Here is a 19,930-nt window from a genome sequence, read left to right on the forward strand (position 1 = left end):
AAGAGTATACAAGGGCATACTACCCTTAAGGTAAAAAAACTGCACTTTTGTATACTACAAAATTATGTGGCAACTGAAATATTACACCCAAAAAGAAAATTTACAGTGATTATTGATAAGTTTTTTTAATAAAGATACAGTAATTTTTATGTCTTATACACATACACAAAAAGAAAGGAATAAAATAGTACCTATTTCTAACAATTGTAATTATTACTTGCAGTTTATATTTCTCTTCTATTTAATAAGCAATAAAAATATCTAAATGCAACAAATATTATTTAAATGACAATTAATCACCGTTTAATTGAATTCTGATCAACGTATGACTGTTAAATATAGCGGTGCATTCACACAGGTGGTACCGTGTCGATCATCGTTTACATTACTATATTAATTACGTCGAAAATGCAATATTCACGTTACAACGACCTTCGAGTATAATAACAAATGTGTGGAGTGCGATGAGGCAACCCGCGTCAAATCGCCGGCATTCCGGATTGCCTGCGGACCGTTACGATACCCGGACGCTGCGCTTGCGCAACGAAATGCATCGCATTCGCTCGATTATGTAATGATGGTTGCACCAGCCTCACACCCGTCGCGGATTGACAATAAATTGAGATCACTACCAAAAATGCATTACTATGCATATAATGTAGCGGTAATTATTAGAGACGAAGGCTGCACTGATGTTTAATTGAAAATAATAGAGACGAGAACAAATGAAAAATAATAAATCATTAACAACAGTAAAAAGAGAATGATATTAGTCACTTTATAACTGCTATTATGTTTATAATTTGTACAGATTTAAATATGTCAAATGAGTCGATGAATATATGTATATGTACCTAAATCACATAAAGTAGCCAATACAATAATATATACAATACATATACAAGTTCAACATTCCATGTAAATAGGAATACACATAAATGAAAGAATGTAAGTAATTAAAATATAGTTAAAAACACGAACTAAGGTTCTATAAAGATTTTGTTTAAAACTATTGCAAGACTAAATATTAATTATATAATCATCAATATCAATGAAGAATTTGCGAAGTAATTAGAGTTTTAATTCATTATCAAATTTAGAAAATTATGGGTATATTAAAGAGTTGAAAAGGATATACCTGAACGAAAAATAAGATAAAAGCTACCTTGAGTAAGAAAAAACCTATAATAAACGATTATCTAGAAAAGCAGTTTTATAATTTAAATTATAAATAAGAATACAGTACAAAATTTTACTCGAATTTTATGATTTTTTATGTTCGTTAAAAATCGGCTAGTGTGTACTGAGTGGAGTTAAACCGCAGCGTACCGAGGTGGTGGCCTCGAGCGACCTTGACAATGTCGCCGCCATGCCGCCGGGCGCCTCCGCCGCAGCACATCGGTCGGACGCAATAACACGCTCTTCTTTCTTTCTTTGGGCCGTTTTTTTTTTATTTTATTATAGAAAAGAAAAAGGTCGCGGTCGGGCCCGATGCTTAACGCGAACAAGTTTGTAAATAGTGGACCGTGGAATGCGTTGAATTTTATTATAATTTATTTTTCACCGTAGTCCAACATACATTTCACATTTTCGATTTCGTTTCTGTGACAAATGAATTGTATTATTCGTATTTTTGACATACTTTTAAAAACTTAAAGAAAATTGACAATTGCTATTTTAATAGTTAATTTAAAATTTTCATTTATTGCTAAAATAATTACAAACTTGTTGGTAGCAAATATTTTTATTTTGCGATGTATGTAAACTAGAAGGTACAAAATTGGAATCGTGGAATTATAAAGCATGGTTTACGTGAAATCAAAAGTTAGTTCCGCATTTCTGTTATCGGTTTTTTCATCACCGGAGAATCAATCAGAAATGTATTTTGATACACAAAGTCTTTTTGGTATAATAAATCACTAGTTCTGAGTAGCTTAATGAATAAGGGAACTGTACTTCCTTATTTCCAAATGACGACAACGACTAATAATTATAAAGAACAATCTCGTAGAAACTGTCCTGCAGAGACAGTCGTATAAAGTAAAGGCGTGAAATGTTCTAATTGTGTTATTATTGGTGAAGGTTATTATCTGAACTAAAGGATAATACAACATGAATATGTATCATTACAGCGCTAATCTTCCTAATATAAATTAATTAAAATGATAGGTATTACGTTTACTTCAATAACTTTACACTTTATGTACCTACTTGTACATTGTTCCATTATAATTATTATATACTAACATGAGATTAGAAAGACTGTTACTCACAATTGGGTAATTGATGCTATAATAAACATATTTATTATTATTTACGTGTAAGCTAGACTGCATTGTTCATCTGTTGTGCCAAAAGTCGACAAAATGTCAAGGTGAGCAATACACGAATAAACTTTTATTGTTAATAAATTTATTGTTAAGTGTACATGCTATCTTCCAAACATTACTACTTATTTGATTAAAAATAAAAACATATTCTTTATTAGTTATATATTCATATTTTACGTGATTCTTTATTAGGAATACTGGATTAGGAAATATAAAAATTATATAGGCAAACACTAGCTACTACTCTCGACTGTATTTTTTTAGATAACAGAAAGTTTTTGCATGGCCTTATAATGTAGTTTATATTCATGTCAAAATTTACTAAAATATTATCCTAAAAAGGGACTAAATAAAAATACATTTTTGCATTTATAAAATATTATTAGTATAGATTGATGAAAACATGGGAATAAATGGGAATATATAATTATCTTCAATTTACCACTAGAAATATAACACTGTTATTAAAAGGTAAAAGAAGAATAAAAGTTTTATAAATTGTATGATATAATTTAAATTATATATTATCTACATACATTTGTATATTTTTATACTAATTTACTAATTATGTATTTACATTACAACATGGGACATTACAAATCTTTCATCACACATAACAGTAGTTAAAATTACAGGTTGGACTCTCGGAACGCAATGTCGATATCGATTGTAACATCGTATTAATAATAGAAAATTTAGTTTCATATAAAAGCTGAATACAATCTAAATTATTGAAATTAATACATATCAATGGGCCAATTGATGCAGAATTGCAACATTGTGTGACTTACAAACATAATAAAATGGAATTGAGAACTTCCTTTTCTTTGATCCCAGTTGACAATAAATATGATTCAGAAAATCAGTGCACAATTAACTAATTTACAATATTAAGGCGTGGCCAAGAATGATTATGATTTTAGGATTTAAGGCTTTGCTCTACATCATACATACAACACTTTATATACTTTCATTGTTCATAGGTACATATGTGTCAAATAAAACTGTAAACATAGCTCGTGGCATTTTTAAGATTAGATTGTAAGGTCCGTAATAGATTGTAAAAGCTGGCCTATGTGGGTCCTCTATTTCAGCCGTTAAGTAGCTTGCATTTTAAGCTCTGTCTTCGGTCCTAGGGTGTGATTAGGCATTGATGTTAAAAGATAAGAGGCATCACATCTTCTAGAATGATAATGCAAAAGTTCACGAATGTCATACGATGTCCGTTGTGCTATTCATGTAGGTATGTAACAGATATTTTAAATCAAATGATAGTAAACGGTAATTTACTATCATTTTATACTTAAGTCACTAAGATTAGTATATTATTTTTTTAGAAATTTTGATTTTCTGTTACTGCGCTATACGCGTTCTATGCACGTGTGCACGCTGATCAATTTAAATGCTGTTTGCATTGAAGTATTCTAACAAACCTCTTGTAACATATACAGCCTTTGTTGCATTCAAATCACTTAATAAAACTAAACTTTTACCTATAAACTATTATTATTCACAATAACAAGAGTCCAAAGCCACGGGAACAGGTAGTGTATAATGAAAATTTGTTTTCCTTTTTAATTTATTACATCTAATTAATTATTTTAAAAGGAAATAAACTGACTACGAGAGCTGGTTAACACATCAAATAAAAAATAAGAGCGGATTGTAAAAAACTACAGTGTCATAAATTTTACTCTGTTTATATACTTTAAGGCGTTACGTCTAATTGTTTTATTGGAAAATAGCCAGGACGGTATAGTCGTATTATAAGTATTTATTATATTATACCTACGTATGCTATACCTACAACTGTTGGGATGTAATTATATCATGAGAAAACATACATATTTACTTTCCATTTATTCTGCATCTGGGTTCCCGTAAAACTATATGGTTATTGATGGAGATTAAATTAGTCTATGTTCTTGTTTCTTCCATTGTTTAGATCTTTACTTCAATTTCATGTAAATTTTTCCTATTTTTTTGTTTTTCTTTTATTTAATGCCAGGCTTAGCTTACCTGCGATCTCACATTTTTTGCACGAAAAAGTAACAAATAAGTTGTTTTTGTGTTTGAATATATTCATAAAATTAGTATACATGTATTATAGTATTTTTTTATGTAAATTTAATGCCAAATATGCTAAAGCCTCACCGATGGTAAGTGGTATTGTCTTGTAATTTAATTGCCTCATCACACCCTTCAGTCATCTTATAAATAAAATAATAATAATAGTTCAGGACAGTGCCACCTGGTATCAATCTAAGGAGAGCTTGTATTATGAGTACTAGACGATTGATGTATATGTTATAGTGTAATAGTAGATATATTAAAGACAAACCTACGACCTATGGAAGTAAGGCTGTATGCTAAACTGCTATACCACCGAGGCTGTGCTGCACAAAGCAAACTACTTGGCGGCCGAAGTACGAGAAGGTGTGATTGAGGTACGCTGATAACTTTTTAAACTCTACCTCTGTAAGCTATTGGAAAATTACCTCTAAAAGGTTTTACCTTTATGGTGACAGTTTTACAACTTTACATATTGCAATTTAAAGTTAGGATGGCAATTTAAAGTTAAGATAACTCATTTGCAACACGCATAAGTGGCTAGTTTGGCACGAATTAATATTAACGCGCAGATTGATCATATCCATATTTTAACATAAAGGGCACTAATACCACTTTTCATTCCAGAAACTAGTTCAGTGTGTTAGCAGTCAGTGTTAAATATAGTAACTGATACTGATGTACAACCGTTTCATTTTTTATAATAATATTATAAATGCGAATGTGTCACTGTCGATCTGTATATCTATGTCGTCTGTATGTCGATCTATTTGCTACCTTTTCACGTTAATAAAACTGCTAAATGGATCCTAATGAAATTTGACGTAAATATAGTATTGTATCACCACAAGTGCAGTATACTAAGTGTATCGATATATATTTCAAAAATTCAGACGATGTCGTTGTTAACGTTTAATCATTTATTTGAACTAGAATGAAATTAAAAATATTCGACATAAAAAGTAACTGAAATAAATTTGTGAATTAGAAAATTAGTTGAAAAGTTTTCAAACGTCTGAACAGATCTTCATAAATTCAGTTACAAACCATCTAGATCTCGTTTGGTTAAAAAAGTCTATCTGTTTAGAAGCAACGATAGTGCAGACATATTTAGAAAGACAAGTAATGTAAAACTTACGACCTCTCCATTTGATTTTTTATAGTATACTTTTATTTTTTTATTTCTAATTGGAATGGCAATATAATTTACCACCCGTCGATAGTCAGTTATAACCATCGCCTACATGAACACCGATTCATATAAATGCATTAAGGTGGATGACATCTGCCTCTCGCTCCACTAAATAATGACCACGACCGTTCTGTCAAGAGCGTATCCAATAAGAAGAATATGAATACCACCATGGACATAATGTTACCATGTGCACCCAAGGTAGGTACTTCTGATGTTATCATTACTAAGAACAAATAAAATTTAGGTAAACTACAAATGAAAGCTACAAAACATACTTTGTATTCTACACTCGTACAAAAAAGCGTACTATTAGCGTACTGTGTGTAATGTTTCACAAACATGTTTGCCAACAAATGCGTATTTACAATCAATCGATTAGAATAATATATCAATGATCTGATTCTCCGAATCCAATTGGATTGATAATACACAATCCTGAATAGTGTTTTGAAGGTCATCGATCGCGGCGTCTGGACTGCGTGTCTGCAGATTGTTCATTACTGCTATACTGGGTTCTGCTTCCTTCTATTGTCGATGGAAAGTTAAAGAATTAGAATAGAAAATCATTTATTCAAATAAACTTAATTTAAGCACTTTGAATAGTCATTTTAACTATTTTTTTTATCTACCGCCCGTTCGGAAAGCTATTTCATCGCAAGAAGAATGAGCAAGAAACTTGTGTGTTGCTCTTTTAAATAATCCTTGTAAGTTTACATTTACAAGTCGAAACGTGAGAATACAAACTACCAACCAACACTAATTTATTAGGGTCTAATATAAATATACAATTAAGATTAAATCAGTCGTAGTGATAAGAGCAGACCAGTCCCTACAAGCAGCACTCGTTCACGAGTATGATGGATGAGCCACCCATCACTGCGCTCGACCATATTTTAGAGAGCCCAATAACCCGTAACAGAACGTAATGACATAACTATTACTGAAAGTTGCAGTTATATAAAGGTATAATACATTTATATATTGAACAGTAGTGATATAGTGACATTTTTATATTATTTTAAACCATAGTCTATTATATTGCATGAAAGAAAAGTCTTTTTTTATTTTGTTGCTGTAACCACAGATAATATAATATAATAGTAATAAATCAGGTAGGATTTAAACTGAAAGGTTAAAATGACTTCTTTCAAATTGTGTAGCTTTTGAATAATCTATACAATATTATAAACGTGAAAGTTCGATAGTATGGATAAATGTTTGTTACTCTTTCGTGCAAAAACTACTGAACGGATTTTGATAAAACTAATAACATAATTTCACGCGGATGAACTGCGCGCGCAATAAACATATATGAAATATTTGCTCCATAATAATAAATAATAAAAATATAGTAAATTTCAATAATGTTTAAATTGAACTGTATTTTGAGGATTTTTAATTCAAAAATTCTCAAAATCCATTTGTGTAATTATATAAATTAGTAGCTGTTACCTAAGCAACATTGTATGCTTTTTTTAGACAAATGTTATCCGTCCATGTCATATTTATAATCAATCTTCACATCAAATTGCATTAAGATCCATTTATACGTTTAGTCGTGAAAATGTATAAAACAGACAGACACATTTCCGCATTTATAATATAGTAATAGTTTAGACGAATTTGTTTAGATTTTGTAAGTACTGTAAAATGTATTTTACATTTTGTGTGAGTTATGACTAAATAATATTTCTTGCAACTTCCGGAAGCCTGTTTGTGTTTTCTATTCAAAATTGAATCAACATACCCTGGAGTCCATTGTCTTCCGTCTGTTATAGTCGCAGTTTGAATATTTTCTGGGTCGCATTTTATATGAGTTTCTGAAAAATATGAAGTTACGAAGTTCCATAGGGAATCGCGATATGTCCACATATACCAGACCATAAAGACTATGCTAGTTTTATATATATATGTATATTTGCAATAAAATGTCTTGTATGTCTAAAGTTAATAGAATAAAATATTTATGCAATTCTCTTTCTTCCTATTATTCTTATATGCATTAGTATGTAGTAATAATTTGACGATAAATTTTGCAAATAATGAATGTCTGTAAATTTTATATTATTATTAGCAAAAGGCATCGTTGCGTTTTTGCTTTTAATCCACTAAAGGAGTTACCCGTACATTCTGATTTAGACTTTAAACGATAATAGCTTAGTTTTATCCTCTGCACTGCTGTTTTTGATTTAAAGGATGAGTATGGCAGTGAAATTACAGGACAGACGGGCATGACAAATTTGTCCTATTGAATGACAAAACATTAGTAACACGCGTCCTACTTGCCAATATAATGCTCATGTGTAGGTATCCAACACACAACAAAATAACCATCGAGTAGGTAAAAATTGTTACCATTCCATTTTACAAATGAATCCCTAAAAACTTCGTCATAGCAGTCTGGTTTTCTTTGTGTAAATATTGGATCGAAGTGTAAATTCTTAGTATTGTTGCCGGTTGTTGTATACGTATTTGTTATAGAGTCTTGTACCTCTAGACAAATAAAATAAACCATAATGTTATCATTTAACCTGTTGTACACAAGTTCTTGTGCGTCATGATGTATGGCAAAGAAAACTTCCACGATAGTTGTTCGATTGCTAGTTTATTTAACAGCTTAGTACAAAGCAAAATCTGGCAAAATGCCCGATTTTAAACAAACGTTTTCAACGTTGGTACTTCCTCTATATCTAAATCTACGTTAATACAAGATTGAAAATGAATTATATAGGTAAATAATAATATACTGCCAGTTTTTACTTACAGTAGAGATAGCCGCGGTTTAGCTTCTTTAAATTTACAGTCTATGTTCACCCCGAACATTCGTTCAAAAAAAAATTCATACAGGGGAATTTTCAAAATCGAAAATATTTAAATATTTTTCGGTTACCAAATCGGTTCGGTTAAAATTGTTTTCTACGTCAACTGATTTAAATAATTATTTTTTGCAGTTGGTGCTTCTCGTGTGGCCATATAAAATATATACTCATATAAATTTGACAAGTACTTTTTAAGTTATCATTATAACAAAAAGTTGATAGGTAGTCACATAGAGTGGTTTGTTCATGACCTGAACATGGTATTTATTATTTTTATTGCGATTCATTTTAATTCTTAATGCTCTTTGTCACCAATCTCATGAGGACGCTTCAAAGAGATTTCTAAACAAAAAGCACTGTAATACATATTTGATGAACATGAACGTTGGCGATCGAGGCGTTTTATTGTCAGTTGAACATGAATTAATATTACATATGGAATGCTGAAGTTCTCTTTTGAGTTCAGAAAATGTGAAAATCCAAATAAAAGATAAATTCTAAGTGAAGATCTCTACATAGATATGTAGATCTCTACATTTCAAATTATATACATATAATCATACTACTCGTTTTTGCACAAGTCAAAATTCCAAATTTCAAACTGTTTGTTGATAAATACACCAATATGTTTGTAGATAAATAGTAACAAAACTATTTTTAATATTTATAGTATTAGCACCTGAGAATACTGCTACAAATAACAAATGATGCATTAAAGTACAGGTTAGACCTGAAGTCAATTACATTCGGTATTCTGTGATAATGGTACTGCGGTATTTTGTGATAATACATCCGTGCTTGTAAGATGCAACACGATTCATGCGATATAAGTTATTGGTATGTATGTAGATGGGTTATTGTCTTAGGCATTGTGTTAGGGTACAAGATAACTCCGCACAGGTTCGGGGATTGTTACTGTTGAGGTTGAGTTGAGACATACATTGCATAGCACAGCATTGTAGTTATGAGTAGAATTAATTGTCTATAATGAAATGTAGGTGTACAGCGGCTTCATTAGCTTCAGTCAATTATGTTAGGAATCAAATAACAATTTACGTAAGTGCATTTTTTTATATCAAAATCTGGCAAACCATACGGCCTACCTGATAAGCGGTTACCGTAATGTTTAATGCATAAAAAACAATTGCAGAAAGTATATAAGTTCACTTCAATACGCAAAATATCACTAGTACGACTTATGAAAGGGCATGTTTTGAAAAATCGTGCCTTTTTTAATTTGGGTTATCATTCATATCGTTATCCATAGAAAAATAAAAAAAATTAAAACTATTAATCTAAAAATTAATACGTGAAATGGGATCTAGTGCTTTATGTTTTATATCGATGCGAATGCTTTGTCTTTTTTTTAAATAAAATTTTCATAAATACACTCAGAAAATTATTAAAATGTATGCAGGAAACAAATATGAAGACGTGTGATGCGTTAATTATATTTTTTTTTGTCAAAATGAATAACATTAATAATGTTGCCATTTCTAAAGATTAAGTTGTTATGATACCTTTCCAGTACATGTTTCTTAAATTATACTTATATTGTTTTGTCAGTTCAGTCTGTTCTGTAACACACTGATTGACAAAATCCACCTTATTATTACCATCCGCTTTTTTTTTTTAACCGTATGTTCAGGTCCGTTTAACATACATATACATTGATGAATATTGTCAATAGATTGTCATGATCAATTAAGGTTTATTATTATACTTTTTTTCTAGCTAATGCTAGAAAAACAAAATTACGACCGAACTAGCTTAAGATTCGTAATGGGTTCCTCTTGGAATGATTGGTTGGTACTTATTATTATATCATTACAAATGTATTTATAACAATATAAAATATCATTTCTTCTTATAACTTAGGATAATATACTGTAGCCTAAGATCTAACTTGGCTAGTTTTCATATACGAAATATACTGTAGCCTTCGCAAGTTCTAAATTGCATTGCAGCTTTCAATAAAATATTTCCAAAGATTTGTACTCGTAGATGACAGGATTTGTGAGATAATAAATGCTCGAAGCATAGTGTTTTCGGCTTTATAAATATTTTACACTGTTTAGCGTAGTTAACATCCTCACCTTGCATGTAGACACTGGGCGGGGCGCGACGGGGCGTCTTGGTACCCTCTAAGGGAAATATTTTCAATGTAAGTCATAGGTGATAGCGATTGAATTTAATTTTGAATTGTTATTATTTATTGTATATTGTCTTTATACTTATTTTCTTTACAGGATTTCTTTATATAAGAGTATAAAAATAAATACAAAACTGGAGTGTAATAATGGAGAAATTCATAGCACATTAATATAATGATATTCAAATGTGAAGTACTGAAATTAAAAAGTCAAAAGTATTTATTTGCGCTTGGTGAATAGAGCTGGGAAAAAACTTAACTGATATATATTTTTATATAATATTAAGTAAGTACTTGCTTAAAATGATTGCTTTTAAGACATGTAAATTTTATATTATTTTCATATTCATTGTTTTGTTGTATCTTACATCCATGCTGGAATTAATGAAAAATTATTATTAAGAAAATTATAAAAGTAATCCGCTGTCGCTTTTAAATAAGACCTGGGTTCATCTAAACAGATCAACAATACGAGCAAGGTGAGGCAACCCGTCGAAAGGGCAAACTCGGCTGATATAAAACGTGAACATCCCTGCATTCTGTACTCGAACTGCGAACCTCGTCGAACTATCACATCAGCATATCTGTCTGACGAACCACCATGTCGAGACTGGTAAGGAAACAAACTGTACGGCCTAGGATTGTAAACATCCATTGTTTGACGCCGCTCTGATATGCTGTTACAATAACACAATGAGTTGTAAACATTTTTAGAAAGAAACATTATATTTGTTTGTGTTATAATTAACAACATTCAAATATATGTATATATATACCAAGCAAATATGGATATGTCAAGTTGTGATCACCACAGTATTGACAGTTGAAAATGCCTCTGACTATCCCATTTGGTATAATAGCTGTGTGTTACGGTTTAGTTGATGTTTTTGTTGAACAGATTTTAAATAGCTAAGTAACAATATTTTAGACATCCCAATTAGCAACTTGTTGTATAGTTTTCAAAGTGCTAGAGCTGGTTTTACATCTTTTGTTTTACATTATACGTAATAAACAATATGTTGCGCATTTTCACAAAGTTAGAATATAGAAAGGTGTATAAGTTTCTTCAAAACTTTATTATTAAGATAACTTGTCTTGTAGTTTTGTAAATATTCTGAATAATTTAATTTGTTTAAAATTTTTTGGATTTCTGTACGGGCCTTAATTTAATATAGTCAAAAGAGGTACCGAATAAAAACAATTCTCTAAATTGGACTAGTAAGGATATCGCTTTGACGTATACCAAAAAAAATTTTTTTTTTTACTCGTAAAAAAATTTTTTTTTTTGGTATACGTCATGTTTTAAAATACGCTGTGGTTTAAAATATATCAACTCTATTACTTCGACTTCTCCTGGGAATATGAGAATATATAATAAGAACCTATATTTTAATTATTTATTTTGGACTTTTTATTAAATGTGAATTTTCTCATGTTTCAGACTATCATTTTATCTGCCGCTCTAGTAGCTGTTGTGTCTGCTGGCCGACTAGATCATCTAACTCAAGGATTTGGAGGTGCCGGCGCATATAATGCTCCTCCATCCCAGTACGAGAATATTAATAATGGAGATGGCACTTACCGTTTCAGGTAACGAGTACTTTTAAATATATTATAGTAATATGTACAGTAAAGTGTATTGTGATTAATACGGAGGTAAACTTTGTATAAAGTCTGGGTCCCACCTTGTCTCAATTATTACAACCGCCAAGCAGTATGCTACTTTGTAAGCTGTGTTTCAGTTGAAAAATATGTTATAAAATTACACGACACGGAGACAAGACACCTTAGTGCTCAGTTAATACATGAAAGAAATCACAGGCATCATATAATGACGCTACCAAACAAAATGCTAGAGGTAGAGCAATTAGCTTTGACAGTTCATTAGAGAATTTCACTGAAAACTATTGCGATTCCATGGGAAAGTGAAAACCATTTAAATACAGTACGTTTATTAGATTCGGTTTTATCAAACATTTAAATCTATTTAAACATTTGCGTCCTGTGCGATTTATGTGCGATACCCGTATGTTACATATATTATACTTTTGTTATTATGGTAAACATAATATTCCACTTGGACGAGAGCACTGATTTAATAGCAAAAGCCCATCACGTGTACAAAGTTTTGATGTTAGTTACATTCAAAGTCACGGCTACTGACATCTAGGTAGTAAAGAACTAGGCCACAGCGGGGTCTTAAAATTAGAAGGTCTATATTACATCCTCAAAGATGCAGCACTTAGGTAAGTAAGTATCTCATAAAAGACCAATTCTGTGCTCATGTTAGTGGGTGTTATATGGGCGAATAGTTCAAAATGTCATAGGAAATAGGAAACTTTGACATTTACCATATATAAAACGTAATCGTAACGACCCACATAAAATTTTGTTGTTGTTGTGATTGGAACAATCTGCATACAATCTGGGTAGCGTAGCACTGTAAATTGACAAACATAAACATTTTCTGGTTATGGAATTTCGGTCACTTAATATATTGATTGATTCGAATAAAAAGTAATCTGTCATTTCTTCTAAATACTACGTTAATCCTTCTCATGTCGATCTATTAAGATGATAAGAGTTACCAAATAATCATTAGATATTTATTTTCATGTGTATAATATTAGTATACTGTAAAAGAGATAATCTATATTTGAAGATATATATATTCCTATTTACATGAATAAAGGTATAATGTTTCTAATTTGTTTGACATCAAGATTTTAATACGTGATTTCCTCTATTATTCTGTTTTTATGCATCATGTTACGTCTAGAATATCTACATTTTACATAGCGAGACAATTTACTGAATACTATTTCCGTGAATCTAATTTTATTGTAATGTTTTAGTTGTTAATTACAATTCTCGTAAATTAGTTGTAGCACTATACTAATTACTTAGACATAGAAAAAATAATTTTGGATATAATATCTTTTTCAGTTACGACACTCCTAGTGGAATTTCAGCTCATGAGAGGGGTTCTCCCCGGGCTGCTGGACCTGAAGGTCCAGCTGTGACTGCTGAAGGCGGGTTCTCGTACCGCGCTCCCGATGGTCAACAGATCTCGCTCACGTACACAGCTGATGAGAATGGCTTTCATCCCGTAGGATCCCATATCCCCACACCACCGCCCATTCCAGAGGCCATACTCCGCTCTATTGAATTCAACAGACAAAATCCGTCTTCGTAAGTGTTAATGTTATTCTAAAAGTTTAGAGATTCGAAATATCACAAAAAAACTGACGTCGATCATGGCAAGACTATTAAGACCAAATATCAAGATTTGGGTAAAAAAATGTATTGGAAGGTTGTATAACATTACGGTCCAATAGGAGTGATGTATAAATGAAAAATATAGCATAAACGGGGCCTATTATGGTACGCAGACAAAGTGGCGCGGGTTAGCTAGTAGATGCTATTGTCTGCCGCATGCCATAGCCTAAAAGGTAAAGGGTAAATGTGTGAGACTGACTTATGAAGCAAAACACTTTTGTCGTCGTCATCATTGCCGTGCTTTTATCCCATTATTTGTAGCATATTAAAATTATTCATGGCGGTATATTGTTCTGAATATAAATAAAATAGTTTAACTTCTCTTTATGAATTGAACTGAATTTTATATACATTACGTTCATTTTCATGTTATAATATCAGATTTCAGGTCCTAATATTGGTCGAGTCAATTTGGAATTTACATTGTATACCAACTTTAGCTCTATATCATCTGTACCTCCGTAGCCTCAAATTGTCACACTCTATGTTTCTTATAACGCAGTATGTCAGATTTCATAAATATTTATTATGTTTTGAAAATAATGAATATTCTTTCTATTTTCCAGAGATAATGGTGCTTACAATGGGGGAAGGAATGCCTACCGCTATTAAGTCATATTTATAAGATAACAATGTCAGCTTACCTCAGAACATGGACTGTGATATCGATGCAAATTATTATTAATAATTTATCTAACAGATGTGTAATTTATTAATAAATTTAAATTATCCTTGAAAGGTTTTTGTGTTGTTTTATTCTATTCTCTCTATTTATCAGAATTCTAAAGAAATCAGTAGGTAAATGTAATCTAGAGTTTACATATTTATAAAAAATAACAGAATAAACAGTCAATTTTCATAAACATAAGATTTTTCATCAGCAACTCTTATAAATGTAGGTGCTTTAAGTAAGCACTAATTTAGTAAGAATGGGCAACAATAAGGAACAACAATATTTTATAATATTATATAATTGCAACAATTAGTACTAAACCTATACTTGATAGTTAATACTAGCAATGTACTATGGGTTACAGTAATTCTTGTATCAAAATGTAGTTTGTTTTTAAATTGTTATTCGATTGAATATAAATTCACATTAAGTGTGGAATAAAAAAATTTTAGAAAAATAATAGCTAAATACTGAAATTTCTTAAACTTTTCGAGAAGACTAAAAATCAACAACATTATACTATATCTTTCTTGTAGTTACTAACTACAAGATTAATATAAAAAAAATCTTTGTAATGTATTGGTATTATAGTCTATAGTTTCTATTATACACATTGTAATTTTGATTATTGTACTGCCTTATTGCTATTAGACATTCAGTTTGAAGGAATAGGAAAGTAGAATTTTACATGGCTTTGTGTAAATGAATCATTTTTGTAATTCACCAAACATAGATAAGTGGTGTATAACTTGAAAATCGTTTTATGAATTTTAAGAAGCAATGTATATAATTTTACAACTTACCAATGATATCAAATATACTAGTACCTACCTTAAAGGGGCGTCATGAAACATGATGAATTGGTATTCGACCTGGGGAGTTGGTCAACTCTGACATTTATATGTGGCAATAAGTAGAACTAGGAGTGCTAAGATCATGCTCTGTTTAAAGTGTTTGTAATACCAATATATTACAGTATTGAAACAACGTGTGAATTTATTTAAATTTGTATGTGTATTTAAAATAATAATCTTATTATTCATAATTGTCAAAGATTACATTACATTAATAAATAAAGCGAGCAACCATATTATTTGATAATTTTATAGAAATATAGTATAGGACTATACCTATATGATGCTAATTTATTTTTAAATACGATTGTACACACCGTAGTTTTAGAAGGATCGATATTAATTGATCATGCGAAGCTAGGTAATTCATATATTTTATTATGTTGTTAGTATGTATATCACATCAATAACAAAAATAGAATTTTTTTAATAACAGGTAAATTGAAATGTGATACGTATTGCCTAAGAAATTATTATTTCGAATACTGTGTTAACTTTGGATATTGTTGCTATGTCACATAACTTAAATTTGTATTCTAATACATATTATTTCTAGAAGTAGGCTTGGTACAATAGTCTGCGTAGGTCTATGTTTTGACTAATCTTACCTTCATCCGCTATTGCTTGATTTGCTTTTTTTTTTACCTTGCTTTATGAGATATCTTTAGATTAAAGGGAAAGAGTCAGTGAGTATAGAGGTAGAGGCAGTGGCATGATATTTTAGTCCTCCAAAATGATAGATCACGTTGACGTGATGTACCTGGTGTATTAAATGTATAGACGACTATAATAACTTACTATCAGGTGGGCCGTGACTTGTTTCCCTTTCCAGATACATAAAAAATTTAATTGTTATGAAGAGAACCACACCTATATTATTATAAAATATTGCTATCAAGAAATTTCATTGCTATGCCATCATTCGGATTCATTACATTACATAGTATAAAACAAACTCGCTGTCGTTGTCTGTCTCTATGTATGCTTAAATCTTTAAAATTACGCAACGGATTTTGATGCGTTTTTTTTTAAATACATAGAGTGATTCAAGAGGAAGGTTTATATATATAATACATGTAGTAAATTATAATATGCAAACATACTGCCTAGTATCATTGATTAAAATCTGGTTCAGGTCAAACTGAAATTTAAGTTTTCAACTAAAACCATCCAATCATATTTCATTCAAATTTGACTACAATATATATCTAAAATCGGATGGTAGAAAAAATATTGAAGAACAATGCAAGTAACGTGTTAAGTGGTCTAAAATGTCCTCATTTGCATTATTATATTATACACATTTAGTATTTACACAAACTATAATATATACATATTTATTATTAAAATAATAATTGATTTACATACAGTTAGCGATTTCTTAACGCCTGATTAATGCGGTTATGCAACTGATATCTGCTTACCAACATTATTAAATATTAATGTATAGGTGTTTTACAGAAAACAAATGAGTATGAATTTAGTTTTATAAAACTGAACTCACGTATTATTGTCCCTTATATCACTAAATTATGTGATTATATTTTGTCTCATAATGAAATGTTACCCACATACGAGTACAAATATCATAATGTTATCCTTAGTAATTTTTAATAAAGACTGAATTAAAGGTCTATTTAATCCGAAATTTCCCTAATGGTCCCAAAAATTCCCTTTTTTGGTGTTTTTTTATATTACTGATTCATCTATTAGTGATGTTTAAGGTTATAAGTCACAAAGAAATTACATATATGTAGATTATTTATGTATCTATTAGGTTAGGTAAGACTTCTTATTTTGTCAAGTATATTTGATTTTAGACAGAGATTTTTTATTAATTGTTTTAATTACTTCTGTGCTACATAACGTAGTACTGTCATGTTAGTAAATTATGTACTTATACTACTATATCTATGTTACCTTCTATAAAAATGATATATTGATGCAAACAAAGGTTTTTTTTAAATCATTTATTATATAAATTTTACTTTCTGCGTCAGTAGCAATAAATAGTTGTGCATTTTATTTACAATAAGCTATATAAATATCGTGGGTGTATCACAGTCCATTATCAATGATGTGTGATCGCAGTTGTCGTGTGAGTTACTTAGTAGCGGTAACCATTGTACGCGCCGCTGTTGTAGGAGCCGTCACTGAAACAAAGCATATTCATGAATACATCAAGACGTTAGAATGATCGTCCTCCTGCAATGTTATTTCATGAATCGATAACTTCTGATTCATAAACACGTTGATATTTGAATACAGTAGAGTAAACTGCTAGTAGTAATTGAAAATTCTTATATGTATCTATTTCCGTTTTTTTCACTGAGGCACTTCAAAAGATTTAATTAACTTGTTAAGTATTTTAATAGATTTGTGTTGTTAAATTAATTATTAACATTGAACTGCTCAATTACAAATAAGGCAAAAATAAAGTTTCCTTCTTCCTTATAAATTTATTCAATCTTTATTAAGTTCACTATAACTTAATAAAGATTGAATATATTTATATAATTTATGAAGTAAAATTATTTATTTATCTCCTCTCTTTTCTATTAAGTTTGAAGGTTGTTTGAGAACAAACGTCGGTTGTTAGTTACTACCATAATTGTAATACTTTTAATTTATTGTTTGATGTTTGTTCTATTTTCTACGTACCTAATAATAATAATAATGTATAGAAAATTTAATCAATTGTTACATATAAGACAAGTGATGAAAACTTTGAAGTACGAGAAATAAGGAAGCGAAATTTTTGAGAATTTCAGCACAATGTTATGCTATTTAAATCCAAAGAATGGATTTAAATATGTAGTACAACAAACAAAGAATTGTCAGTAATTCCTTCGCATCTACTATAGATACACAATATTATGAGGAGACCAGCAATAAAAAACAAACACTTAAATTAAAAAAATTAGGTTACCTAAATTGTTCCAACTGAGAATCGAACCCGGCCCTGCTATACTTGAACTTAGTTAAGTAAGTATGTACCAATACGCCATAGGAATGTCTTGTTTTAATATACATAGTTTTATATACAAGAGTACTTACTGAGAAGGATTTTGTCTGTTGAATTGGATAGAGCGGAGTATGGCTTCAGGGATGGGAGGAGGAGTAGGGATGTGGGAGCCCGTGGGGTGGAAGCCGTTCTCATCAGCGGTGTACGTCAGCGAGATCTGCTGTCCATCAGGAGCGCGGTAAGAGAAACCGCCCTCAGCTGTCACAGCTGGACCTTCAGGCCCTGAAGCTCGGGGGGCACCGCTCTCATGGGCTGATATTCCATTACCGGTTTCGTAACTGTAAAATAAAATAAATATTTCTTAAATATAACACAATACTATCTGTAGCTATTGGTTTAAAGATATTTATAATTTGTTAATTTATGAAGCTATTGATTCAGTTTTCATATGTAGGTATATTGATATATACATATAGGTACGTAAATGTAATGTCACAATATTTCTTTAATTATCAATTAAGTAGTGACACTGGTTTAGATAGTATAGTTTGTAGTTCATATACCTGTATCTATAGGTTCCGTCGCCATTATTGACGTTATCATAACGAAGAATTGGTATGTTGGCTCCACCGCTGTAACCAAATCCTCCGTTGCCGGAACTGAATCCGTTGTAACCATTGTAGGCATTATACCCTGCTAAGTGACCAGCAGATGCTAATGTAATCATAGCGAAGCTTAACATAACCTAGAAAAATACAAAGAATACAAATTACACATTGCACAATTCGTTGTGAAAAGATTACTGGATAAGTTAGTGTTCATCTATAAATGTATTGCAACAATCTTGGAATATTGTATTAAACAAAAACTGTAATTTTTAAAGCATCGATTTTATCTAGTGTGAAAATACATTGCAAAGTTAAATTACATACATATGTCGCCTCAAAAGTCTCATGCAATTTTTAATGCAATGAAGATGTATTTTAATTAGATAATTAAAAAGCGTAAATTTACACATAATCAGATAAGATATTTTTAGTTCATAATAGTACAATTATAGGTGTGAGAGTTTTTAACGAGTATATTTTATTCCACTAAAAATAAAAAAAACAAAATAGTCAAATTGTGACAAAATCATACTATGAAATCAACACGGAAGTAAACAACAAGATCTTAACTTGAACTTGTAGAAATTGCCTCTTTTAAAATCGGTTGAGAAGAAGATTTTCATATGAACTATTTTATTTTTTATTCACATCGCTCAAAAATATATTAATAAAATATAAGTAACTTTATATACCTTGAAAGAACACATTTTCAGAGCTTCGTAAAGTTGAGTGTGGTACAAGTAGGTACTATATGCAGAACAATGCTGTAAAGAATGATGTCTGTTTCGTTTGCAATCTTTTTATATTAGTGTTGTCTGCCCTTCCACCATCACCTTGCTCTAAATAAGTCAGGGCGGTGCCAGTGGCCGATAATTTGAAGAGTGCTAGGAGTATTCGGATAGCATTCCGTTGGGACCACCCCCTGCCGTTTCGATGATTATTGTATACCGTGCGCCGTATTATATTTGGCAACACTCACCTTCTG

At 30.6% G+C, this 19,930-nt stretch overlaps 2 protein-coding genes across 2 annotated transcripts; one reads left to right on the forward strand and one right to left on the reverse strand.

Moving 5' to 3' along the window:
* Positions 1 to 11,118: 11,118 nt before the first annotated feature.
* On the forward strand, positions 11,119 to 14,542 carry LOC131842604 (pupal cuticle protein 20-like). Its single transcript, XM_059191180.1, has 4 exons — positions 11,119 to 11,179; positions 12,008 to 12,156; positions 13,513 to 13,758; positions 14,412 to 14,542. The coding sequence occupies exons 1-4, from the start codon at positions 11,168 to 11,170 to the stop codon at positions 14,455 to 14,457; spliced, it is 453 nt and encodes a 150-aa protein (XP_059047163.1). The 5' UTR covers positions 11,119 to 11,167; the 3' UTR covers positions 14,458 to 14,542.
* A 2,835-nt stretch (positions 14,543 to 17,377) lies between these two features.
* On the reverse strand, positions 17,378 to 19,704 carry LOC131842552 (pupal cuticle protein 20-like). Its single transcript, XM_059191123.1, has 4 exons — positions 19,638 to 19,704; positions 18,901 to 19,082; positions 18,430 to 18,675; positions 17,378 to 17,525 (listed from the first exon to the last, which is right to left on the reverse strand). Exons 1-4 carry the CDS (start codon positions 19,650 to 19,652, stop codon positions 17,480 to 17,482), a joined length of 489 nt encoding a protein of 162 aa, XP_059047106.1. The 5' UTR covers positions 19,653 to 19,704; the 3' UTR covers positions 17,378 to 17,479.
* Positions 19,705 to 19,930: the final 226 nt, after the last annotated feature.

This window comes from Achroia grisella, unplaced genomic scaffold (assembly GCF_030625045.1).
Source record: "Achroia grisella isolate CSIRO2021 unplaced genomic scaffold, CSIRO_AGI_Agris_v1 utg241, whole genome shotgun sequence".
NCBI lineage: Eukaryota > Metazoa > Arthropoda > Insecta > Lepidoptera > Pyralidae > Achroia > Achroia grisella.

Bases quoted from the DNA above. Each gene is read 5' to 3' on its own strand.
- LOC131842604 (XM_059191180.1), top strand. The intron at 12,157-13,512 runs GTAACGAGTACT...TATCTTTTTCAG, and splicing joins GATGGCACTTACCGTTTCAG to TTACGACACTCCTAGTGGAA. The intron at 13,759-14,411 runs GTAAGTGTTAAT...TCTATTTTCCAG, and splicing joins AACAGACAAAATCCGTCTTC to AGATAATGGTGCTTACAATG.
- LOC131842552 (XM_059191123.1), bottom strand. The intron at 18,676-18,900 runs GTATATGAACTA...TTTATTTTACAG, and splicing joins GACGGAACCTATAGATACAG to TTACGAAACCGGTAATGGAA. The intron at 17,526-18,429 runs GTAAGTACTCTT...GCTTTGTTTCAG, and splicing joins AACAGACAAAATCCTTCTCA to TGACGGCTCCTACAACAGCG.